Raw genomic sequence first — 24038 nt, 5'->3', positions numbered from 1 at the left:
AGTGCAACAGATATACACCAAAGAATACTCAAAATTCACTTTATAATTTAAAGGCACAGTAAAGAAAATTAATTTGGATTAATGTTTTTAAACAGTATTCACCAATGAAATGTATATACTTTTGACTCCTAAGAACACGAGTCTGAACAGAAAGCCAACCAATGTCAAGAGTTTCTGTAGTTCAAAAGAATGTTAAAGAACAATCAATTACTAGGGACTAGAATCAAGTAAAAGAATCTAAATATGTAAGATAAAGGATCTGAAAAGTACCAGAGATTGAGGGGAAACAAAAGGACTGGGATTCAGGAAGCTGACAAGTTGGGTCAAGATGCAAGCTAACAGATTCCCGGGATGTGAACCTCATTTGAGGCAAGGCACACATTCCCTGACAAATCCCAGATACTGGGGAGGCCTTGGTTTCAGGAGATGGCCATCTTGCGGCAACAATGAAATTAGGTTGGTAACTACACCTAAGCTGGGAACAGGACAATCACTCACTTCTGCTGAGCACTGACCACCAGCCAGACACAGGTCCAGGCATTTAACACACATTCTCATTTAATGCAACAACAAACCTACGAGGTATTAATGACATTAATTTCCATTTTACACTGAAGTGAGTAAACAGAAGCCCCCTTGCCTCAGGTTATACAATAAGAGTAAAAAAGAAGCCCCTTTGGGCCTGCCCGGTGGCTCAGGCGGTTAGAGCTCCATGCTCACAACTCCAAAGGCTGCCGGTTCGATTCCCACATGGGCCAGTGGACTCTCAACCACAAGGTTGCCAGTTCAATTGCTTGAGTCCCGCAAGGGATGATGGGCTGCGTCTCCTGCAACTAGCAATGGCAACTGGACCTGGAGCTGAGCTGTGCCCTCCACAACTAAGACTGAAAGGACAACAACTTGACTTGGGGGGGAAAAAAAGTCCTGGAAGTACACAGTGTTCCCCAATGAAGTCCTGTTCTCCTTCCCCAATAAAAAAATCTTTATAAAAAAAAAAAAAAGAAGCCCCTTTGTCCCAGGTTATTAGTGAAACAAAGCCCAGAAACTAAGTTCAGCTACAATACCAAGCATACTACTGTTATTTAATATTGTGGGGAAAGTTTTGTGCTTCAGTGGAAAACGATGCATTTTTTAAACAAACACACCCTCCCAATTCTTACTTTATGTGAGCTTTGCACTTTTCTTTGCCTTTGAGCTATTTTACAATTTTGTAAATTACAGAAAGCTGTCAATAATGTAGAATAATTCTTGTCAGTTTTGTCTCCATTTGCACATTTTTCTCCATATTCCTGTTCTATAACTTTGTTCTTCGGATTGTCTTCTGAACTAATTGTAGTATCTTACCGATTCCCTCCTAACAATGTGTTAAATATAATCTTTAACATGTGCTCACTTTATATATCTGTATATATGTAAGTATACATATGTGTGTACACACATATGTATACATATATAGAGATATGTCATAATTCTACCATTTTTTTAAAAAATCATCCTTTAACAATATTGAACCAGATTATTTTAGTATCTAACCGGCCCCCTCTTTGGTTTTTGTATTTAAGTATCTTTACTTTTATACAAATGTAATACTTCAAATCTTCACTGCAAACATATAAACAATAAAGAAATATCTCAAATAGAAGTTTTCTGCAATCCCAGCTCCTCGTGGATAATTGCTGTGGGCAGTTGGGTGCATAGTCAACCAAATGTTTTTCTGTGCTTGTACTATGGTATTCCTGTGTAAAATGTTTTTTTTATCTATTTGTAATTTTTAACCAAAAATGCCATTTACCATGGCATTCTGCAAACTGCTTTTTTTCCAACTTAGTGTCTGTCCACGTCAACCTGCCTCTTCCTCAGAGCAGTATCACAATAGACCACGGTATGGATATTTTTGTTTAATCCCTTACTAATGGAATTTTAGTTTTTTTCTCTTATAGTGACTATCCTGGTGTATCCATCTTGATGCACTTAACCCTCTTTATAAATTAAGTACCTCCATAAGCTCTATTAATATTGTCAAGCATGTAATTTATATAATAATTCCTAAAGGTACTGCTTCAGGATCTAGCAAGTTTTTTCCACTTTTGGGAACATTGGTTTCCTGGTGCTTTGGGATCCTTGGGTGAGGCTGATAGACACCCACTGCTGAAGATTATGTAATTGGGCCTTGGATGATAAACACAATTTCAGGAGGCAAACTGATTTTATACAGAAATAAAAAGAAAATTTTCAAATCCTAAACCAAACCAGAAATTCTGTCTAATCATTTTGAAATGCATGCCATTTATTACAGCAGAAAATAGAAGTATGGTTTGGACGTATTATCATTACTATAATATTTCAGTTACGGGTGATTTTAATGATAGGAAATAACATTTTTCTGTGTTAAGACAAGTCAGGTCTCTTTTGCCGTTTTTGTGGCGTGAGGCACACTCTCCGAGGTGGTGTCAGAAGTCCTGCAGCGGAAGCAGTGCAAGCACCAGAAGGTTTTGGAGACGGTGGAGCTGCTGATCAGATTGAAGATCTAGGACCTTGAGAAGGACAAATGCTTCTCAGGTACCAGCAGGCTTCAATCCACTCCCCGCCCCAAATTCTCAGTATATATTCTGGGAGACCAGCAGCACTGTGAGGAGGCCCAGGCTGTGGAAATCTGACAGATGGACTTCGAGGCGCTGAAGAAATTCAGCAAGAATAAGGAACTGGTTATAACAGAAACATAAATATAAATGTATGTTGTTTTAAAAGGAAACATTCAAATAACCAAACGCTCATTTGGTGGGGGGAACTGGTGTCAAGCAGGGCGGACTGTGGGGTCTCTGCTCCCGCTCCCCACATAAGAACGCAGGGCATGGTGAGGCCAAACAGGAACACCCACGGAGCCATAGGTAGGGGAGTCATACTACTATAGTCTCGCTGGCGGCGGGGTTGGAGAAACAGGGAGCAGGAGCCACACTGTTCGCAACCCTCACTGCACTGCTTGCAGGCTCAGCCACCATCTTCTTGCTAGCCCCCAATTTTCTGCTAGCAAAGCCATGGCAGTTATATTAGTGGCCAATGGCTCACTGGTTACAGCTGACGGCCACCTAGCCACAGCTGATGGCCATCTACTACCTGAGCCAGCACCCTTCTATGTGAGGCCAAGAGCCTGGAAACTGCTCTCTGGGGCTCTGTCCCCACACTCCACCCCTACAGGGTCTCGCCTCACAATCTACGTGACAAGAGTCTTCCGCGAGAGTCCCTGTGCGAGGAGCCCGGAGGTGGATGCAGTATCCTGGACACAGCCAGGGCTCTCAGGGCACTGCCACTCTCTCTGGACACAGCCAGAGTTTCTCAGGGCACCACCAGCACTTCTGGGCACAGCCAGACTTCCTGGGTTTCTTAGGGTACCACTAGTCTCCCTGGGCACAGCCAGGGCCTCTCAGGGCACTGCCACTCTCTCTGGACACAGCCAAACTTCCTAGACTCAGCCAGGGCTCTCAGGGCACCGCCACTCTCTCTGGGCTCAGCCAGACTTCCTGGGCTCAGCCAGGGCTCACAGGGCACTGCCACTCTCTGGGCATAGCCAGACTTCCTGAACACAGCCAAAGCCTCTCAGGGCACTGCCACTCTCTCTGGGCCTCTTAGGGTACTGTGCTGGAACAACAGCGGCTCACAGTCAAGGTACTTACATATTCTCGATGGCAGCCGGTCAAGACACAAAAGCAAACATCCACCAGTTCCAATACATGGTGGTATGTTCCCAAGCAAACAGTCAAGCGATCCATTAAATTAGGGATAGAAGGCAATTCCCCATAGTCCATAGTCATCACCAGGGCTGTGTGTTAGCCTCACAATGTGTGCCCTCTCCACAGGGCGAGGGCTCCAAGTCCTCCCAAACCTGGGGGTGAGGGCCTCAGCAAGCACTTCCCAGCCCACAGGGCCGCAATGACCTTCGCTTTCTCTGGCCTATGCTGGTTGGCCCTATGCTGGTTGGCGAACCGTCCACATCTTCCCACCCCTCCATGGGGGTCCAGCTCTCCCGCAGCTGCTCCTCCTGGTCTTCCTGAGACTGAGTGTTCATACGCACAAACTGCTCCACCATCCTTTGGAAAGCTTTGGCCGGCACCGTACCCTGCTCGCTGCGCCATGTGTCATGAGGGGCGGCCTGCGGGATGTCAGCTCCCACTCCCCACATAAGAACACAGGGCATGATGAGGCCAAACAGGAACACCCACGGAGCCATAGGTAGGGGAGTCATACTACTATAGTCTCGCTGGCGGTGGGGTTGGAGAAACAGGGAGCAGGAGCCAAACTGTTCGCAACCCTCACTGCACCGCTTGCAGGCTCAGCCACCATCTTTTTGCCAGCCCCCATTTTTTCTGCTAGCAAAGCCATGGCAGTTATATTAGTGGCCAATGGCGCACTGGTTACAGCTGACGGCCAACTAGCCACAGCTGATGGCCATCTACTACCTGAGCCAGCACTCCTCCACATGAAACCGAGAGCCTGGAAACTGCTCTCTGGGGCAATGTCCCCACAAGTGGTCAAGAAGCTGGCCAAGAAATATAATGATTTTTTGACTTCAGTCTCTAATTAAACAGATCCCATGAATTCTGGGCCGAGGCCTGAATAAGTCTGGCAAGTTCCCTTACTTGCTGACCCACAATGAGAACATGGTGGCCACGGTTGATGAACTGAAATCCCTGATTGAGTTCCAGATGGAGAAGATGCTGTCTGGCAGGGAAGATGGCAGATAATGAGCTGGTGCACAACATCCACTTAGCTGTCAGTTTCCTGGTGTCATTGCTCAGAAAGAACTGGTGGAACATCTGGGCGTTATACATTAAGAGCACCATGAGTAAGCCCAGGGCCTGTATCCTATGCACAATTTAATAAATCATACTGCTACCAATTCAAACAAAAGAGGCTGGTCTGGTGGCTCAGGTGGTTGGGACGCTGTGCTCCTAATGTCAAGGTCGCCGGTTCAATTCTCACATGGGCCAGTGAGCTGTGCCCTCTAAAGCTAAGATTGTGAACAACAGCTCTCCCTGGAGCTGGACTGCAGTGAGCAGCCGGAGATTGGCCTGAGCTGCCCGGCTGTTGGGTGGCGCTGTGAGTGGTCGGTGGCCAGCGTGAGTGGCCGGTGTGCTGCTGTAGGCTACCATGAGCGGCCGACTGACAACTGGCCACCGACTGCCTCAGCCAGGGGAGCGCAAGGCTCATAATACCAGTATGGGGCAGGGAGCTGTGTCCTACACAACTAGACTGAGAAACAACATCTTGAACTGGAGTGGGGGGAGAGGAAAAAAGAATGGGGGAAAAAAAGACAAGCTAGGGTTTTGTATATATACCATTCTTAATGAATGCATTGTGCTAGATATTTTATTCAATAAATACCCAATAAGCTTATATCCAGAACCCAGAACAGATTCTGACACTTGTAAGCTCACCATACGTGTTGGCTTTTTGAAGTGGGGTATATTGTAATGGTTAAAGGTGTGATTCTCAAGCTACACCTGGGTTCACGCTTCGGCTTTTTCACTTATGGCTCCAGGCCCTTGAGCAAAAGTAACTTAACTTTCTGCTCCTCAATCTCTAATGTGTAAAATAGAAGGATAATAATAGTATATCTCCTTAAATCGTTGCGTAAAAATTTAATGAGAAAATGTATGTAAAGTGCCTTGAACAGTGTAATTATTGAGTCCCTACTATGCTATACTCTGGGGGAGGTAAAGTTGGCAAGACAAAAATCCTTGCCCTCAAGTAGGTTACTGCAGTCTGCTTCTAAAAACATGTGAAAAATTGTAAGAATTGTCTATTTAATGTAACTGAGTAGAGTAGTATAATCACAGGAGACAGTGAAAACATTTGAAATGGGACATAATTTTGAAGAACACAGACATACCTCATTTTATTGTACTACATTTTTATTGTGCTTCACACAGATTGCATTTTTACAAATTGAAGGCAAGACCCTCCACCAACAAAAAGATTTCAACTCACTTTATTGCGATATTTGCTTTATTGTGGTGGTCTGAAACCAAACAAACAATATCTTCCGGGTATGCCTGTATAATTTTCCTAGTGGCAGAAATAACTAAACTAACACTAAACAACAGGGAGTAAAGAGGAGGAGCCTTTTAGATGGGCATGAGAAAGCCAACCTCTTTTAGGTACATTTAGGAACTGCGAACAGTTTGACAGGACTGGGTCATACAGTGGAATGTGGGGGAATAAAGGTACATGATGCTGAATTGATAGAGATCAGATGATATAAAGTCTTGCCTGTCATGCCAAGGAGTTTGGACTTTATCCTGAGGCCAGAGGATGGACACTGAAAGTTTTATACAGAGAAATGACATGACTGGATTAGAGTATTTAAAATGATAAATTTAATAAAAGGATTAAAGAAGTGATAACTTTGAATATTTAGAAGGTAGAATGGACAGAAATTGCTGGCTGACTGCCTTAGGGAGACAGTGTAGCATATGGTTAAGAGTGTGGTCTTCCTGAACCAGACTGATGGACTACACATCTAGGCTTTTCCACTTACTATGTGACCTTAGACAAGTCACTTCAATTCTCTGGAACCTCAGGCTCTACATCTATAAGATAGGTTTAGTGTTTTCTAATTGTACTTAATAGACTTATCAAAGGAATTAAACAACATAATGAATACAAAGTACATAGTGCAGTGTGTTTAGTGTTAGTATTAGACCAGTATGTGTGTGTGTGTATACGTATTATACTATATATATACACAAGTACACTAGTAAAAAACAAAACAAAAAAAACCCACCAAGCAATATGGTTAAGTGGCCAGTCTCTGGTTAGAGTCGGGTTTAAATCCCTGCTCTGCCACTTACTAGCTGTGTGACCTTGAGAAAGTTACTTATCTTTCTTATGCCTCAGTTTTAGTATTTGTAAGATAATGAAGATTAATAGCACCTCTCTCATTGTGTTGTGGTATAAGGAAAACATGAGATAACTCAGATAAAGTACCAAACGTTAATTGATTTAAACAAATATTTATTCAGTATATGTGCCAGTCATTATTCTAGGCACCAAGGATAGACAAAGTAGTAAACAGAACAGATCAAAACAAAATTAAAACTACCTTCATGGAGCTTAATTATAACCAATGCATGGCACATAAAAATGTTGTGTTAGGTATTATCTCTGCTGCAAAGCATATCCCAGCACAAGTTCTGTGGTCCTAATCTAAGCCGTTTCTATAATTTTTATTGTAATAAAAAATTATATTCCATAAATACAATAGTAATAGGAGATAAAGACACAATCCAAGATAACTCATATGTTGGAAAGACACCAGAAATTGGGAAAGGGAAACACAAATTTGAGAAAAGTCCTGCTGATAAAACTTTAAATGCATTACCACCCTCTTTTGTCCAGGAAAAGCTATGAGAGGGTGCCAGCACCCGCCTGAAGTCTCCCTGAGGTGTGCTGATGGCCTCTTCGCTTAAACCACATTAAAACACTTGAGGAAGGGCTTGGAAGAGAATAAACATTAGTTTCCACCGTATAAGATATGTAAACACCAAACAGATTCGGAATATACTAATTCAAATGCCTCTACTGTCAACAGTCTCAGAGGTATTGTTAACTGGACATTTTAACGCACAGTTCCTTACATGGTGTAACATCAAGACCTGATTAAGCCTGGTACAGCCTAGAATAGCAAGGCCCTGGGATCCTCCGTTCCTTAGGCAACCGACTCTGCACCCACCAAGGAAAGATGGAACCTGAAACTTCAGTGGCCTGGGAGGGTAGCCAAGTCCCTTCTGTGTACGTGTTTGTGTGTGTGTGTTGTTTTGTTTTACAGTCGGGAATAGGCAAGAATGACAAGTGTCAATGGGGATGCTAAACTCGTCGACTCTGCCCTCGGTAGAGGGCGCTATAAAAGCCAGGGCTCCCAAGAGCAGCAACCGCTTGCGCGCCCGACCGCCCCGGGGAGCTTGCGATTCCTTCTCGCAGCTAACTTAATTCTGGCGGGAAAAAGCCCCGCCCTCCGGGGGTGGGGCCGGCCCCGCCCTCTAAGAACTTCTCGCGATCGCTGAGACTGCGTGAGCGCTGCGTAACTACCGGCCGCGACGCTGCAGCTTTCCGGCGATTGGTCCGTTACCACGGGCCGCTGCGTGACTTCCCGTCCCGGTCCTCGGTTTGCACGTGGGTTGAGGCCTAAAGACCCCGCTGTGAGCTGGCCCTCGGAGGCGCTCGGGACGAAGCGTGTCACCTCCCCCGGGGCTAGGGGAGTGTCGTCGCCGCTGTTTGGGGTGAGCGCCCCGCGGCCGCGACATGGTGAGCAGCGCTTGTCTCGGGCGCGGGGCGCTCGGGGTTTGCGGAGGCCAGGGTGGTTCCTTTACCGCCAGTGGCCCCTGCGGCCTGGGGCTGGGAGGGCTTGTCCGGAGACGCGGGGAGGCAGTTTGCGGCGTAGTGTCCGCTGTGGGTCACCCTCACCACCCCGGGCGTACTTTGCGGCTTAGAGTGGGCCTCCTCTTTGCCCCGAGGGGCCTCAAACCCTGTGACACGGGACGCAGACGTGACTCCCTGTGCTTCGTGAGGTCGGGCGGAAAGGGGTCTGCTGGTCTTTCCAGACGCTGGAAAGATGTCTTTGCAGGTGTCTGCCCATCCGTGTGCTCTGGGTTAGGGAACTTACGGAAGAGACAAAGGTTCGGGCCAAAGCAAGGTGGCTTCCTCAACTGGGACGATGCTTTCTCAGTTTAGAAAACCAAGGTTGGGTAGTGAGAGGCAAATCTAGAAAGGGGTGATGAGTCTTACTGACTTTTAGCTGCTGTGTGGTGGTTTCGTATAGCAGTTGGTACGTGACGTGTGTACATTGCTTGCAGCTGTCTTAATCCAGATTTTCTGGTGACAGGCTCCTTGTCATTCTGATTCAACCTGCCAGGGACCTTCCCCGAGCACCCAGGCTAAAGTTACCCTTTAACCATTTGCGCATCACTGTGTTCTGTTTTATTTCCTTTACCTGAAACCACTTTTCTTGAGAAGAATAGGGACTTGTCTGACTTCCCTATGGCTGTATGCCCAGCACCCATAACCAGGTCTACCTACACAGTGGGTGCCCACAAATGTTAGCTGGAGGAAGGTAAGTATAGATTTTATAGAACACAACTGGTAGTTGTTGTTGCCTTCCCTAGAAGTGTAGGTTTCGAAAGTCTGTTGATCTTGCACGTCACTTACGGAAGATGCCTGCATAAACTGTGATACTGTCCACTGGTTTTTTTTGTTCTGTTTCAATGGCTTGTTCTGATTCTGTCCTTTCTTTGAAGCCTCACAGGAAGAAAAAGCCCTTTATAGAAAAGAAGAAAGCTGTGTCTTTTCACCTGGTCCATCGGAGCCAACGAGATCCTTTAGCAGCAGATGAGACTGCACCCCAGAGGGTTCTGTTGCCCACACAGAAAGTAGGTCCTGTGCTTTAGCCAATAAGTTGGTAGCGGCACTGTTGGTAGTTTTTATAAATTAGATTAGCCAGTTGCTGTTCCCAGATAACTGATCTTTTGGGAAATAAAATTGATGAGTTAATGTTCTGTGAATGTGCTGATTTTTACATTACGCATATTTTGATTGAGAGGATAAAGCATCTTTGTTTGAGATGTTTAAATGAGTAAATCTTAGAGAGTAATGGTAAATATTTATTCAACCATCAGCCACAATACTGGATGATGTTATTTAGGGTACAACCAAGTGCTCAATTTCATAACCACAACCTGCGTTTTGCCTCCTGGTCACTCATCCCATGAAGTGTAAAACATCGAAACTCATGAGTGAGCTTTAGAAAATGCCAGGGAACCTTCACAAGGTTGATTTGGTGATTATCAGGCAGGATACCTGTGAAGTGTGGGTCACGTGAAAGGAAATGTTGGGGAACATTGGCCCTATTTATTAATAGCTTTTCAGTAAATCCAGTTTGTGTGGTGTGTTGAGAAGTTTCTTTGCATATAAATATAAGAAATTGTTATTAACCTTTCAAGGCACTCCAGTCTTTTTTCCTAACCCTCCAAGTACATGATACAACACATTGTGTGTCTTGGTTTGAATTGTTGCACAGAAATGCCTAGTGGAAGGAAGAATTGTTTTCATTCCATCTTAATTTTATGTGGCACAATGGTTTAGAAGCTCTGTGTTCCGTGAGTTTAAGAGTTCATTGTCTCATTCCTATCAGCTAGACCTATCCATCCACGTGCCATCTGCCTTCAATTCTGAAAGCTGTACTCACTGGAAGGTTCCTATGCCTTATCCTTGGAGGAGGTACTAATTCCCTTTGGTTTGTTTTCCTAGATAAATGATGAAGAAAGACGAGCAGAACAGAGGAAGTATGGGGTGTTCTTTGATGACGATTATGACTACCTGCAGCACCTGAAGGAACCTTCTGGGCCTTCGGAGCTTATTCCCACCAGTACCTTCAGTGTACCCAACAGGAAAGATGAAAACGAAGAAACTTCAGTAATTTCAGTAAGACTTTTCAACAGTTTAAGTTTAAGAGAGAATGTGTAGGGGTGAGTGGAAAAAAAACCACCATTTTTAAATCAATGTAACTGTTGCAAGAAATAAAGCGTCAGTCTGAGGAGCACACAGATAGGCCGTGCCCTCACTGAAAGTTGTATGTCTGTGTGCACATATACACAATCAGAAAGTAGGCTGCCCGTTCTCTGGTGGCAGTTGTCAAAAATAACAGCCTTTGACGGAGAACTTTGGATAGACATAGTCATGTTAGATAGCTCTTTTCAGTAGAAGAAAAGGAGCGGATATTCTATGCATAAACAACAACTGCTGCAGCCTTATAAACTGTTCTATAATAGAACTTGTAGAATGTTCAGATTTAAAACTTAAAAACTACAGGCTAATCATCAAAGAGAATAGACGCAATAGTTGTAATGAAATTTCGGTTACTCTTCTCAACAAAAATGCAGTTCACTTTAATACGTTATCTTTTCAGTACATACGAGAGCACATATTTATATGAAATTAGTGCTACCAATTTAAGTTCTGGTTTTCCCCGTTTATGTTAAGGATACCCATATGTTGCATACCTTTGTTACCGGTATCTTGTCATTTACTGTTAGTATAAAGTTCTCTGTGAAACTTTTATATCACCTGGCACTTAGAAAAAGGAGACAGTCATTTGTTGGGTTTATTGACAAAAGGGAAGAGATAAAAAGGGCACCAAGTTCCCCTCCTTCTCATTCTCCAATCCTGTCATGGTCCAGGCATTATTTTCTTCAGTGTAAATGTGATCCTAGCTCCTCCAATCCATACCTTGTTGCTTAAGGAGAGTTGAAAGTGTTAAGATTTCAGGGTATCTTCTCAAAAGAGGTAATACCTGCAGTTGAGCACTGAGCAGGTCATAGCTTTCTTGTAAGGCCACACACCCCACTGCCGCATCTCTGAACCAATATACTTCTTCTTCCTCGAGGCTTGTTAGATCAATAGTAGGGTACTTATTGACTCCCTTCTACAGCGAATGGGGGCGGGGTCCAATAGTAGCTCACTTCTTTATCTCACAGAGGAAAGTTTTAATCAAGTCCTAACTTTCTTCTGGCTGAATTGTATTGACAGTACAAGATTAGTTTTTATTCCTTATTCATTTTCATTTTGTGTGACAGTAGTCATTATCTGATTGGCTTTTTAATTCTTCATTATTTCATTTTATGCCCTTTTTTAAAAAAATTTTTTATTGGGGAACAGTATTTTTTTCCAGGGCCCATGAACTCCAAGTCAAGTCCTTGTTTTTCAGTCTAGTTGTTGAGGGTGCAGCTCAGCTCCAAGTCCAGTTGCCATTTTCAATCTTAGTTGCAGGGGTCGCAGCCCACCATCCCATGTGGAAATTGAACTGGCAACCTTGTTGTGAGAGCTCGCGCTCTAACCAGCCGAGCCAGCTGGCCGTCCCTCCGGAAGCTCAGCAGTAGCTCGTTGTTTTCAGTCTAGTTGTGGAGGGCGCAGCTCACTGGCCCATGTGGGAATCGAACCGGCAACCCTGTTGTTAACAGCTCGAACTCTAACCAACTGAGCCATCTGGCCACCTCCTGATTGGCTTTTTAACAGAATAAGGCTCTTAAGTGGACACTTCAGTGATTAAAAGATGAGTGAATTATGTTTAAACACAAAATTTCCATTGGTTTTCGGTAGCATGACACAAAAATCTAGATGAGTTCCGTGTGCTTTTTTTAACCTTATAGTAACTTGTAACAAACCACCAAAATTGAATAAATCAGAAATGCTGAGTATGCCCTAAAAACAGTAAAGCAGTGTAGAAAGGCAGTATAAAAAAATTAACACTGCTTGAGCAGTCCCTGATTTTCACGTGAAGGAAAGCAGGTGCTGTCATGGTATAAAGTAGCTGGGCAAACTCAATATATTTAGTAACTACTGTAACCAACAAAAAGAATTACAGTCCTCTTTTCAAAAACAGTAATCACTCTATAAAAACACGAATCATGTATATGATTCTTTGGCTATTTCTCAAGATTTGAAGATAATCTCCAAAGGTAAATTCACTAAATACAAGGTAATCCTCTCCTTCTTTAACCCTTAAATTTCAAAGGATTAATAATCACAAATAGTATCTTTTTAAAAAGCCCACGTATATATTTTACCACAGTTTTTAAAAATTAATAATGTAATATACCAAAAATCATTAAAGTTTGCACTTTAATTAGGTGAATTACATGGTATGTGAATTGTATGTAGTGAACCTTTTTATTTCTTAACAAAAAGGACTCTCCAGCAGGAAACCGGATCTTGGCCCATGTTTATGCCATTGAGAAGCTCACTTTGGAAGCCATGACAGTTTGCAAGGGGTCCATTCCTATATGTAGCTGTTAATACTCATGCTCTTTTGAGGCTTCCAATTCAGCTTGCTCTGTCTGAGCCGGTGATGGTATACATCTCAGCTTCACACCTGCTACTCACCTGAGGATGGGGAGTGGGTGGTGAGGCATACGGAAATGGTGACATGTGATGGTGACCCTCACCTTATTAACCTTTTGGTTGAAAGTATGAAGAAACTGAAGCGTAAGGATTAGTAAGAAAATATGTGTCAGCACATTTTGAAGTTGATTGTGTGGTGTGAAGAATGAGGGGAGTTCGCACTGTGTTCTAGAACGGTAATCAAGGCAGGCTTCAATAGAGGCAGGAAGAACCGAGCTGGCCACTGAAGGCGGTTTCTAGTGAAAGGAAGGGAATTCCAGCCAGAACGAAGGGAAAACAGGTAGTGCCTGGCACGTGTGTGCTCCATAAATTGCTTTGAATCATTCCATGATGTGAGGAGCTGGACTTGATTTACGTAGAAGCCTTGTTACTGAGTAACAGTAAGAAGTTTGGATACATAGAGTAGGCTTTGATTTTACAGAGCCTTAAAAATTCAGGACGATCACATAAAATATCAAAGGAGTTTAATCTGCCAGTGATGTGAAGGTTGGATTAGGTGCAGACGAGCTAAGCAGTGATCGCAGTCATCTCTGTCTGGGTGACCCCTGAGTAAGATCGTGCCCAAAAGACTGATGTGAAGTCACTGTGCAAGAGTTCAAAGGGATATAGGGGTGGAAAGAAGGGTTTTATAACCACCCCAGGATTTATGGCGACTAATTCACAGGAGGGCTGTGCCATGATAGAGATTAGGACATTATCTCTGTTTAAGGGAAAAAATTTTGTTTTGAAACTTGAGAGTGGCGTTCCACAACCTGGATTTGAATCCCAGAACCTCACTTAACCAGTTGAAGGCAGGCAGGCCATTTAATGTTTCTTAGCTTTTGTCTCCCTAAAACATGCTGATTCCTGAAGGGTTTGTGAGGATTCAGTGGAATAATATCCTGGAGAGAGTTTTGTGAAGTATTGCAGGGAAGTTGCTTTTGAAATGATGGTGGTGGAATAATCATTAAAAAGTAAAACTGGAGCTCACACGAGAGGGAGCCCAGAAAGGAGCTGTACCGGTTCCCTAGAACTGGTGTAACAAATGACCACACATTACCACTGGGTGGCTTAAGACAACAGAAATGTATTCCCACCATTCTGGAGGCCAGCAGCCTGAAATCAAGCTTTTGACAGGGCTGGTTCTGTCTTGGGGGCTCAGGGAGAGCCTGTTCTATGCCTTCTTTTCTCCCCTGTGTGTCTTCATGTGTTCACATGGCCTTCTTACAAGAACCTACCCGTCATTGGATTAGGGCCCACCAGAATGCAGTATCATCTCACCTTAACTAATTACATCTACAAAGATCCTGTTTCCAAATAAGGACACATTCTGAGCTGGGCATACATGAATTTTGTGGGGACACTTTTCAACCCGGTCTAGTAGTTTAGAAGTATTGCTAAATAAAGCTAACCATTGTATAATTTCTTTTTCAAGACCACAGGAATTAAGTTGCCTTCATCAGTGTTTGCATCAGAGTTTGAGGAAGATGTTGGATTATTAAATAAAGCAGCTCCTGTTTCAGGTGTGTTTCGTTTCTTTACCTTTTGAAATGGATATAACTCTTTTAACAAAAAGAAACATACTAATGATAGAGTTTTTTTGTTTCCTGATAGTGTTGAAACAGTTGAGATGTGTCTGAATTCAGATTAGAGATCACTAGAAAAGGATGAGTGTGATTGGCATCCTTTTCTTTTATTGCCATCAAATTCTTAGTCTTTGAAGTTCCTATATGGAGAGAAAAGTGGGAAAATTATTTTTGGTGATTTTTAGAAGGGGAATTTTAACCTTGACCTAACCTCTTACAAAGGAATCAGTGATACTTAGCCTTATGTACATGTAGCATAATCTTGAAAATACTTAGTATGTTAGCTTTTAGGAGTTCTTCCAAGAGTGTGAAGTATTTTGTAGAAGTCCCATTTTACCATCTATTCCAGATACACTGAAAAATTACCGGTTTTTTTTGTTTTGTTTTGTTTTTTGCAGTACCAACATTGTATTTTAGAATAAACACAGAAGTCCACAGCAGTGATGTTTGGTATTTTCTCCTAAATTGCCTTAATTATTGAGTAGCACTTGTCATGTAGCGTTTATTTATTGTACAGATATTTGAGTTGCCACTCTCTGACAGGATTTTGAGTTAAGTCAGAATGAAGCATAATCCCTGACCTCAAGGAATTTACCATCAGTTGGGACAGACATGATAAATGGAAAATTACGATTCCAATACAAATGAATAAATGATGAGGCATCAAACCAACCTTGAGGAGTTAGGCAAGGTGTCCTAGAGAAAATCATGTCTAGGTTGATTTCTTAGGTAGTAGAAAATAAGCAGGTGGATGAAGGAGGGTGGGAAGGAGAGGTTATTCCAGACAGAGGAAACATGTGCCAAAGCAGGAGAACACGAATATAGGAAACAACGTATTTTAGCATGCCTAGAATGAAGGGGAAGGATTACTATGATACGAGGCTTGAGAATCAAGCAGTGGCCACATCGTGAAGGGTGTTGGAAGCCGTGTCAGTTTACAGGTTTGAACCTAAAACTTTTTGTTGGACTCTGTAGTATTTTTACTTATAGAACACAGCTGAAGAAATAGGTTGGGATTTACTAAATCTCAGTCTCAACAGATACGGTTTAACGGGCTAGAAATACTTAATTTGAGTTGCTTCTAACAGGTAAGAGTTATTTCTAATGGGTGAATTTAAAGCCCAGTGTCTTCTTGCAGGTCAAAGCTGTGAATTTTGCTAAATAGACACAGTTTAATATTGTAGATCTATAATGGAAGGGTTTTTTACCAGTGGATATTGAAACCAGAAGGATTTTTTTTTCCTTTTTTATTTTCTTGCAGTCATCCATCTTTATTTCTTTAATTTAGACTGAACTTCTTAAAGTTCCTTAATCATTCTTTTATGCTCAATACATGGAATCTGGCATACAAGTATAATAGGTACTCAGATTGCATTAAGTGAAATGACGATGCTTTCTTGGGAATTATTACTCAATTTCTGTTTTCCTCCTAGGCCCTCGGCTGGATTTTGATCCTGACATTGTTGCAGCTCTTGATGATGATTTTGACTTTGATAATCCAGATAATCTGCTTGAAGATGATTTTATCCTTCAGGCCAATAAGCCCAGAGAAGAGGAAGGTGGAGTGGACATACGGTATGTGTGGTTGGTTTCGAAGCAGAGATGACATGACTCTTGCTGCTTTAATAGGAGAGTAATCATAGAATGTTACAGCTGAAAGAGACTTGAGAGCATTTAGTCTGAGACTTCTGTAGTTTGGAGCAGAGAATGTGCTACTTGAGGTCTTCACAAACCATCAGCAGGTGGGGCTAAAGTGCAAGTTGCCTGATTGCTTGTTCCTCACTTCTGCAAATACACCAGACAACCAGGCAGCACAGCTATTCCTGCCTAAACAATAATCCTCCCTCAGATACCCTCAAATTTCACTTGTGTAAAGTCATTGGGTTCTGTTGTTTTTCAAGTTGTTTTGACAATTAATTTATGACTCTGACTTCAGGACATCTGAGGCTGAAGATGGCAGTGAGTGGGACAACGTGGCTGATGAGAAGGAAGGAGGTAGTGACGATTACTATGACTCTGCAGGCTCATTATCAGATGAGGACGTGTCTGCCTCTGGAAAGTCTCTTGGGGCTCTAGGACATCACTTGTTCTGGGAAGAGGAAACAAAAAGTCGCTTTACTGAGTATTCTATGACCTCCTCAGTCATGAGGAGAAATGAGCAGCTGACCCTGCATGATGAGAGATTTGAGAAGGTAAGGTCCCCAATTAAGGGCCTTTTAAGCCTAGTGCTTAATCAATTTTATAGGACACTGGAATCCCAAGCGAGAACTTGCAGCATTAGAAACAGCCTATAACTTTTACTAAAATGGACCATAAAACCACGCTAATTTTAATTCTGGTAGAATTAAAACATGGCTTATCCAGCCTGACTTTGCTCTTAGAATGCTGACGTTTTGACTCCAAACCTCTCCAGTCACAATCCCCAAGACTGTGCTGTTTTCTTCAAGCATTGGCCTAAGCATGAACAGAATTCCATTTCGTTCAGCTTGTGTGCGTGTATGTGTTGCTCACTGATATACCCTCAGGCCCAAAGTGGTGTCTGGCATTTGGTAGGAGGTTAAACCATGAACCGTTCAGTGATGGGTGGATGGGTGGGTGGATGGATGAATAGATGGATGGCTTTCTTCAAGGTAAATCTAAGGTAAAGGTTCTAACTTTGCTGCCTTTTAAGTAAGTACTAATTTCCCTCTTTGAAAGAACTAAGCAAACTATTGCTACAAATAACCTCCCTTCAGAAGTTACATCACCCCCTTACTCTTTTACAAAGCCTGACAGTGTGAACAGCATTTGAATAATACAGAAAACATTGTCTAAACATAAATGAAATTTGTACATTAGTTTGCATAATCGATGAATTTGAAAGTATCTGTAAAATATTCTGAGGTAAAGATTTCTGCCTAGCATTTTGCTCTCCAAGCTGAACAGAATAACTGCCTTTCGTTTTCGTATTCAGTGGCAGCCTACTTCATTCTGAATATAAGTCTTCAAGTGCCAGATACAGTGTCTTCCACATCATATTGTAGATGTGATCTCATGGTCATGCTTATATTATGTAGGAATAAAATGAACGTAAAAACATTTAAATGCTGTAGTTTAATGAATACATTCGTTTTCATGGTATCTTGTCTCTTTATATATTCAAGTTTTATGAACAGTATGATGATGATGAAATTGGAGCTCTGGATAATGCTGAATTGGAAGGTTCCATTCAAGTAGACAGCAATCGCTTAGAGGAAGTTTTAAATGACTACTATAAAGAGAAGGCAGAGAAGTACGGCGACTTTTCCTTGTTTATATGCTGTTTTTCATTTTCAGATAAAGTCTGTAATTGTACAAGTGAATCGAATCACTCAGTTAGAATCCATATTAAGAAAAGGGTACATTTTCCATAACCTTTGGCTCACATTTTGATATTAAGAGTTCTGAAGCTGAATATAAAAGTTGGTGGGAATATGCTGAGAACCATTTTCTCTAAAACTTTGTCCTAAGTATCATGATGGAAGAACTGAGGGTTATAGTGCGAAGTAACAAGGTCACATTCCATTTAAGAATGAGATGGTGCTTCTAGCCTCTCTGACTGAAAAATTATTCTGACTTCTAAGTGTACATACTCTTAATCTCCCTGAAATGCCAGGCGTACTGAGAAGTAGATATTTACGACTTATAGAAAGACAAGAATTTGTTTCTCCAGCCGGATTAGTATAACTTTCCAGCCAAATAATTTGGTGAATCATCACCCACAGTAAGGTGATTTGTCTGGGAGAAATTAATGAGGTGTTTACATCTGCTAGGAAGGTCTGATGTTCCACGATCACTATCATATGCAGATCCTACAGCAGGATAAGAGCTGCATACTTGAAGTGAATTATTTGAATACTTTGGAGAGACAGATGGGCTAATGCGTTCGAGGCTTTGAACAAGATTGTTTTAGGAAAGCTGCTATTTTGTTTAATGTGTTATATCCTTGCAAAGATGCAGACAGATTTTTCCTTCCTGTCAGCAGAATGAGTGTCCCAAACCTGCTGAAGGGGGGGGCAGGGCTAGATACAGCTAATTTTGAGAGGAAGTGACAGAGCACATGAGTATGTGAGTTTTAAAAAGTGCTGTTAAAAAGTGCAGTGTTAAAGTGTTAAAAAGTGCAGTTTAAGTGACATATAGTATCATAATGAGTGGTTTTCTTATTTTCCTTTCCTCCACCTCCATTTTTGAAAACTCAACCAAAAGTTGTGTAAAACTGAATACTCTTGAACCCTTGGAGGACCAGGATATGCCAGTGAATGAACTTGACGGGTCCGAGGAAGAAGAGATTGTTACTGTAGTTCTTGAAGAAGTCAAAGAGAAGTGGGATTGTGAATCCATTTGTAGTAAGTATTTTGATGTCCATTTTACTGCTGAAAGTACGCCAGTAATTTTAAAGTATTAAGTACATTACCTATTTGAAAAGGTACATATTTTATTAAAATAACTTGGAAAAAGAAATATTCCTATTTTTAAGTTATAAATGATATAAAAAACATTTTTGAGAGAGATTCCAGTGTTGTGAACTAGGAAGACACCAAAGTTGGAAAAATAGTCGTGTAAATTAGTGTTTTGCTGAACTGAAAGTGTACTTATTTTATGATTTTTGTTTTTAGGCACATACTCAAATTTATATAACCATCCACAACTTATCAAGTATCAACCAAAGGTAAGTCCTGATGTCCTGAGCTATTTGAAATGTGCAGTGCAGGAAATGAAGTGTACAAATGATTTTCTCACAGTGGGCTTACCTCTAGTGGCTACCAACACCGCTAGGAAAAGCATCAACAATGTGTCATAAGAGAGCTCGTTTTTAACAGGAATGGGAAATAATCCTAGTGCTGTTTTTGTCTTTTATTTCAGCCCAGACAAATCCGAATATCTTCTAAAACAGGAATACCTCTTGATGTCTTACCTAAGAAAGGATTCACAGCAAAGCAAGCTGAACGAATGCAGATGATTAATGACAGTGATCTCCCCAAGGTGTCAACCCAGCCACGCTCCAAAACCGAAAGCAAAGACGATAAAAGAGCAAGAAAGCAAGCTATAAAAGAAGAGCGCAGGGTAAAACACTTTCCTTAGACGTGAGATTTACAGAGAGCTGGTGGGCAGGGAGGTCATGGGAGTCTTTAGTAAAATTAGTTCGAAGATTTGACTAACATGAATATATTCTTGTACAGGAGCGGAGGGTAGAGAAGAAAGCTAACAAATTAGCCTTCAAACTGGAAAAAAGAAGGCAGGAAAAGGAACTGCTGAACTTGAAGAAGAATGTTGAAGGGCTAAAGCTATGACAGTGGAACATTTAGGGTAAGGCACGTTCTGTGAGGGGCCCCTCCTTCTGCTCAAGAGCGAACGAGGAGCTTCAAAGACACAACACTGACCTGCCATGTGTATTGGCAGGTACTAAAGGAAAACAGTACAATGTTTGTATTTATACTGGCGAGTTTGTAAATATTGTAATATTTTTAAATTTAATATGATAAGCTTAGATTTGCTCTGAAATAAATGACTTCATGAATGTGAAATGTTCGAGTACATTAAAGGTAAATGTCTTCATAACTTAAATGGAATTAGTGTGTTCTTCATTTATTTTTCTGTGGTTGTCCCAGTTGTCTTTTGCAGATGTTCTCAAACATTCTTTGAAACCTCGCCACTCCTTTTCTGGAGTTAAGTGGTTTAATTGGCTGTATATAGAAAAGTGGCCCAGTTAAGTTTAATTTTGAAATGCTGAATGGTAAGAGTTTTTCTGAGAAGGTTCCACTGGTAGGAAACTGTTTCCCTTTGCGATATGTAAAGGTTATTTGAAAAGGATGGTAAAACTGAATATTAAGGTTGTTGGGACTCAATTACTGGATGACTTGCTTTGGGAATTTAGGAACAGTGAAGACAGGAAACAGAAGAAGAAATAATCAAGAAAACGTCCTTGGCTTCAGTGAGTACCTGGCTGAAAATCAGAAATATTCACTTCAGTTTAAACTAGAAAGCTTGTTTTTCAACATTATTTAATGCTTGGAACCATTCATACTTGGTTAAAATGCATAGTTGAAAACACCCTGCTTTTCGATGGGGTTTTTTTTGTTTTGTTTTTTTCTTTAAACTTTTTAAAGGCTGAAGCAGTGATGCCATCACAATTGTTAATTATTTGGTAAACTGTGACTTCCTTGCAGTGGACAAGTTGTTAGTGACCTTTGTTTATGTGTCCTTGACTAATGTGTTACCTGGACTCTTCTGGAAAAGGCATCTGGACACTGCTGCTCTGAGTTGGGAACAGAATGGCTAGGGCACAACTATTTTTAGCAGGTGAGCTGCATTTGCCATCTAAGTGATGAAGAAGTGTCTTCATTGGTAATTCATTTGATTATGTTTTTCCAAAGCTTGTGATTATCTTGTTCTATATGTTATCAATTCTAAATCCAAGTAATCGTAGGAGTTTTAGAAAAGCTGTGAGAAATGGTAGCATTAGGTACTCAACCAACACTGACATAAAAAAACTTGGCAAAGAGCTTGTCATTACAAAAGTAGAATACTGGAAAGTGTATATCAGTGCCAGCCTTTGGAAGCAAATGGTGGTTTATGGTAGTATTGGGAACGTGTTAAATCCTTAAAGGACTGACCACTTATTTTGTTAATTGTCTCCTTTGGATGGTTCTCACAACCAGCAAGAATCTTCTAGACATGGAATGTTATTTTGACTGTGCTATTCAGAATCCATTTTATGAGCTAATTTTACTGTTCCTTACCCAAAGGGTTTAAATCAGCACATTACATATTTTGCAATTCAGAAAATGTGGCTATAAGCCATAGTCTTGGTGAAACATATTGTGATTTAGGTTGATTATCTTCCAGATTTAAAGATCTTAATTTTATTCTGGAGAACAAATTCTTACACGATATTTTGAATTATTTTGTAACACTTGGGGATAATTATGATTTGAATTGTCTGTAAACAATGCTGGGGAAGTTAACATAAGCTCCATGCTAAATGTTGGGAGTCCAAAGCGATAAGGAGGATTTTGCCTCCAAGGACTGCATTATCTGAGGAGGCAGGGTGTGTGCAGCAAAATAAAACGAGCAGAGCCACGTCACTGATAAGTCCCACTTGAAATGAGAATCTTGGTGCTTGCTGTTCCCCACGAAGTGCTCTTACTGCAAATAAACCTCCCTCAAGATTGTGTCCAGTGACCACCTCCCCATAGCTTTTCCCTGACCATCTATTTTAAAACAGCACATATGTCCCTCCCTTGTATCCTTCATGCTCCTTCCCCTCTGTATGTTCATTGCACCTATTGGCATCCGAAGTGCATCCTGGTTTTTAATCTCCTCTCACTGGAACAAGTTGAGGGCAGGGAATTTTTGTTTACTGCTTTATCCCCACGCTCTAGAACAGTGGCTGGCATTAGGTGAGTAATCACTAAGAAGTATGTAAATGAATGGATAGTTGGGAAAGACGTCTCAGGAAAGAATTGCTTAAATGTGAAGGGAACAATGGGCTCTAGACTTAACCTAATGTTAGCAAGGAGTGACATCCTAAGGCATCCCAGGTAGGGGGCAAAATGAGGAATTTGCCTGCTTTATTTTGACCTATTTTGTTTAAGCATTGCCCATGAGTGGTATAAAATCACTTTTTCAGATATTTTAAAACGACTGTTATTTTACAATTCAAACTTAAGGATCGGGAGCTATTACCATTTGGGTGTCTCTTACCTGTGATACATTGTATCCACACCTCCATTGTGATGTCATCATAGCACCTCAGGTGAAGCTCAGAACTCTAACCATCCTGTAAACTTGAATGTTACATTATCAATACTTTTCTGTTGCTTCTTCTTTGTGTTGACATAGTATGTTGTAGCCTACTTGTTTGTTTCAGTTAAAGGTCAGAAGGTAAAAATTCTAATGACCTTCCCGGAGAAGGTATAATAAACACATAACCCACTCATCAAGTAAAGAAATAGAACACTGAAGCCACCTGTAGGTCCATCCGCAATTTTATTTCACTCTTTTCCTTCAGGTAACTCTTACGTACGATTTAGACTTCATCACCTGTATGGTACCCCAAAAAACAGTATCGTGTATGGTTTCGAATAATTAAGAAGCATAAATCTAGCTCTATGAAGGCAATGTTTGCTACCATTTGATGAAGGCATCCTTGAGAAAATGAGCAGAATAGACTGAGTCTGATTTCAGCTTCTAGAATTTACAGGAGCCCCAAGTGGAGATGTCAGTGAGCAAGGTGATGGTGAGTCCCAGGGAACGTAAGTCACCTCAGTTGGAGCATCCTGGATCTCCTGCAGAAGAGCGCTTAGAGGTTGTTTGCGTGTTTTATATCTTCTGCCTCTCATTTCACCATGACCTACCTATATCTCTCTCAAGAACCTTCTCATGGAGTGAAATGAGTGTCTTCAGCTGTCTAAACATTAGAATATGAAGGGGAGAGCAGGCACTTCATTGGGACATAGTCGTACAAGCCAAGTAAGAGTGGGAACCCAATATACTGGGACATACTGTTCTCAGATTACAAAGGCAGTGCCTCTGCTGACAGCCTCCAATATGTCTGAGTCTTTAATCACACACTTCCACTCTGGACTCAGGTAGCTCTCTAGTTCTGGTGCTGGGCTGTTATCCTTGGAGTTCCCTTTCCTCCTGTGTTGAATTTCCTTTTTGCTCATCTTGTTGCAGAGCACATTCTTCAGTAATTCTTGAGACAGTGCAGAGGATGTAAGCTTTTTGAAACCTTGCATGTCTGGAAATGTATTCTACCCCATATTTTAATTTTATTATTAGTTTCAGGAGTACAAAACAATGATTAGCCATTTACACCCCTCATAAAGTGAGAGGCCCCCACACATCTCCTATCCCTGACAACGTGCGTAGCTATCACAATACCATTGACTATATTCCCTATGCTGTATTTCACATCCCGTGACTATGTGTGTGTATATATATAATATATATAAAATACATATATATTATAGTTGACATTCAGTATTATATTAATTTCAGGTGTACATGCAGTGGTTAGGCATTTATATAATCTATGAAGTGACCCGCCCCCATAAGTCCATTACCATCTGACACCCTCCACAGTATTTATAACATTATTGATTATATTCCCCATATTTCACATTCTTGTGACTATTTTGTGACTACCAATTTGTACTTTCTAATCCCTTCACCTCTCACCCATCCCCCAAGCCCCCTCCTGTCTAGCAATCATCAGTTTTTTCTCTATGAGTCTATTTCTGTTTTGTTTGCTTTCTACCTCCGTATTTGATTGATAGCTTGGCTAGGTATAACATTGTAGGTTGTAGATTATTTTCCCTCAGAAGTTTAAAGGATTTTTCCCATTTCCATTTTTGCTGTTTGGAATTTATTCTGATTCCTAATACTTTATATGTTACCTTCTGTCTCTCTCTCTCTCTCTCTCTCTCTCTCTCTCTCTCTCTCTCTATCTCTCTCTCTCTCTCTCTCTCTCTCTCTCTCTCTCTCTCCTCTCTCACGTCAGAA

The 24038-nt window shown here is 41.5% G+C and overlaps 1 protein-coding gene across 1 annotated transcript; it reads left to right on the top strand.

Moving 5' to 3' along the window:
* The first annotated feature begins 8060 nt into the window (after nucleotides 1-8060).
* Nucleotides 8061-20099, top strand: LTV1 (LTV1 ribosome biogenesis factor). Its single transcript, XM_081044532.1, has 11 exons — nucleotides 8061-8301; nucleotides 9291-9422; nucleotides 10300-10473; nucleotides 14363-14450; nucleotides 15947-16088; nucleotides 16450-16705; nucleotides 17657-17784; nucleotides 18738-18877; nucleotides 19148-19200; nucleotides 19395-19595; nucleotides 19712-20099. The coding sequence occupies exons 1-11, from the start codon at nucleotides 8299-8301 to the stop codon at nucleotides 19820-19822; spliced, it is 1428 nt and encodes a 475-aa protein (XP_080900658.1). The 5' UTR covers nucleotides 8061-8298; the 3' UTR covers nucleotides 19823-20099.
* Nucleotides 20100-24038: the final 3939 nt, after the last annotated feature.

The sequence above is a fragment of the Rhinolophus hipposideros genome, assembly GCF_964194185.1.
Source record: "Rhinolophus hipposideros genome assembly, chromosome: 3".
NCBI lineage: Eukaryota > Metazoa > Chordata > Mammalia > Chiroptera > Rhinolophidae > Rhinolophus > Rhinolophus hipposideros.
Note: the sequence above shows the minus strand (reverse complement) of the source record. Positions and strands in the feature narration are given on the sequence as shown.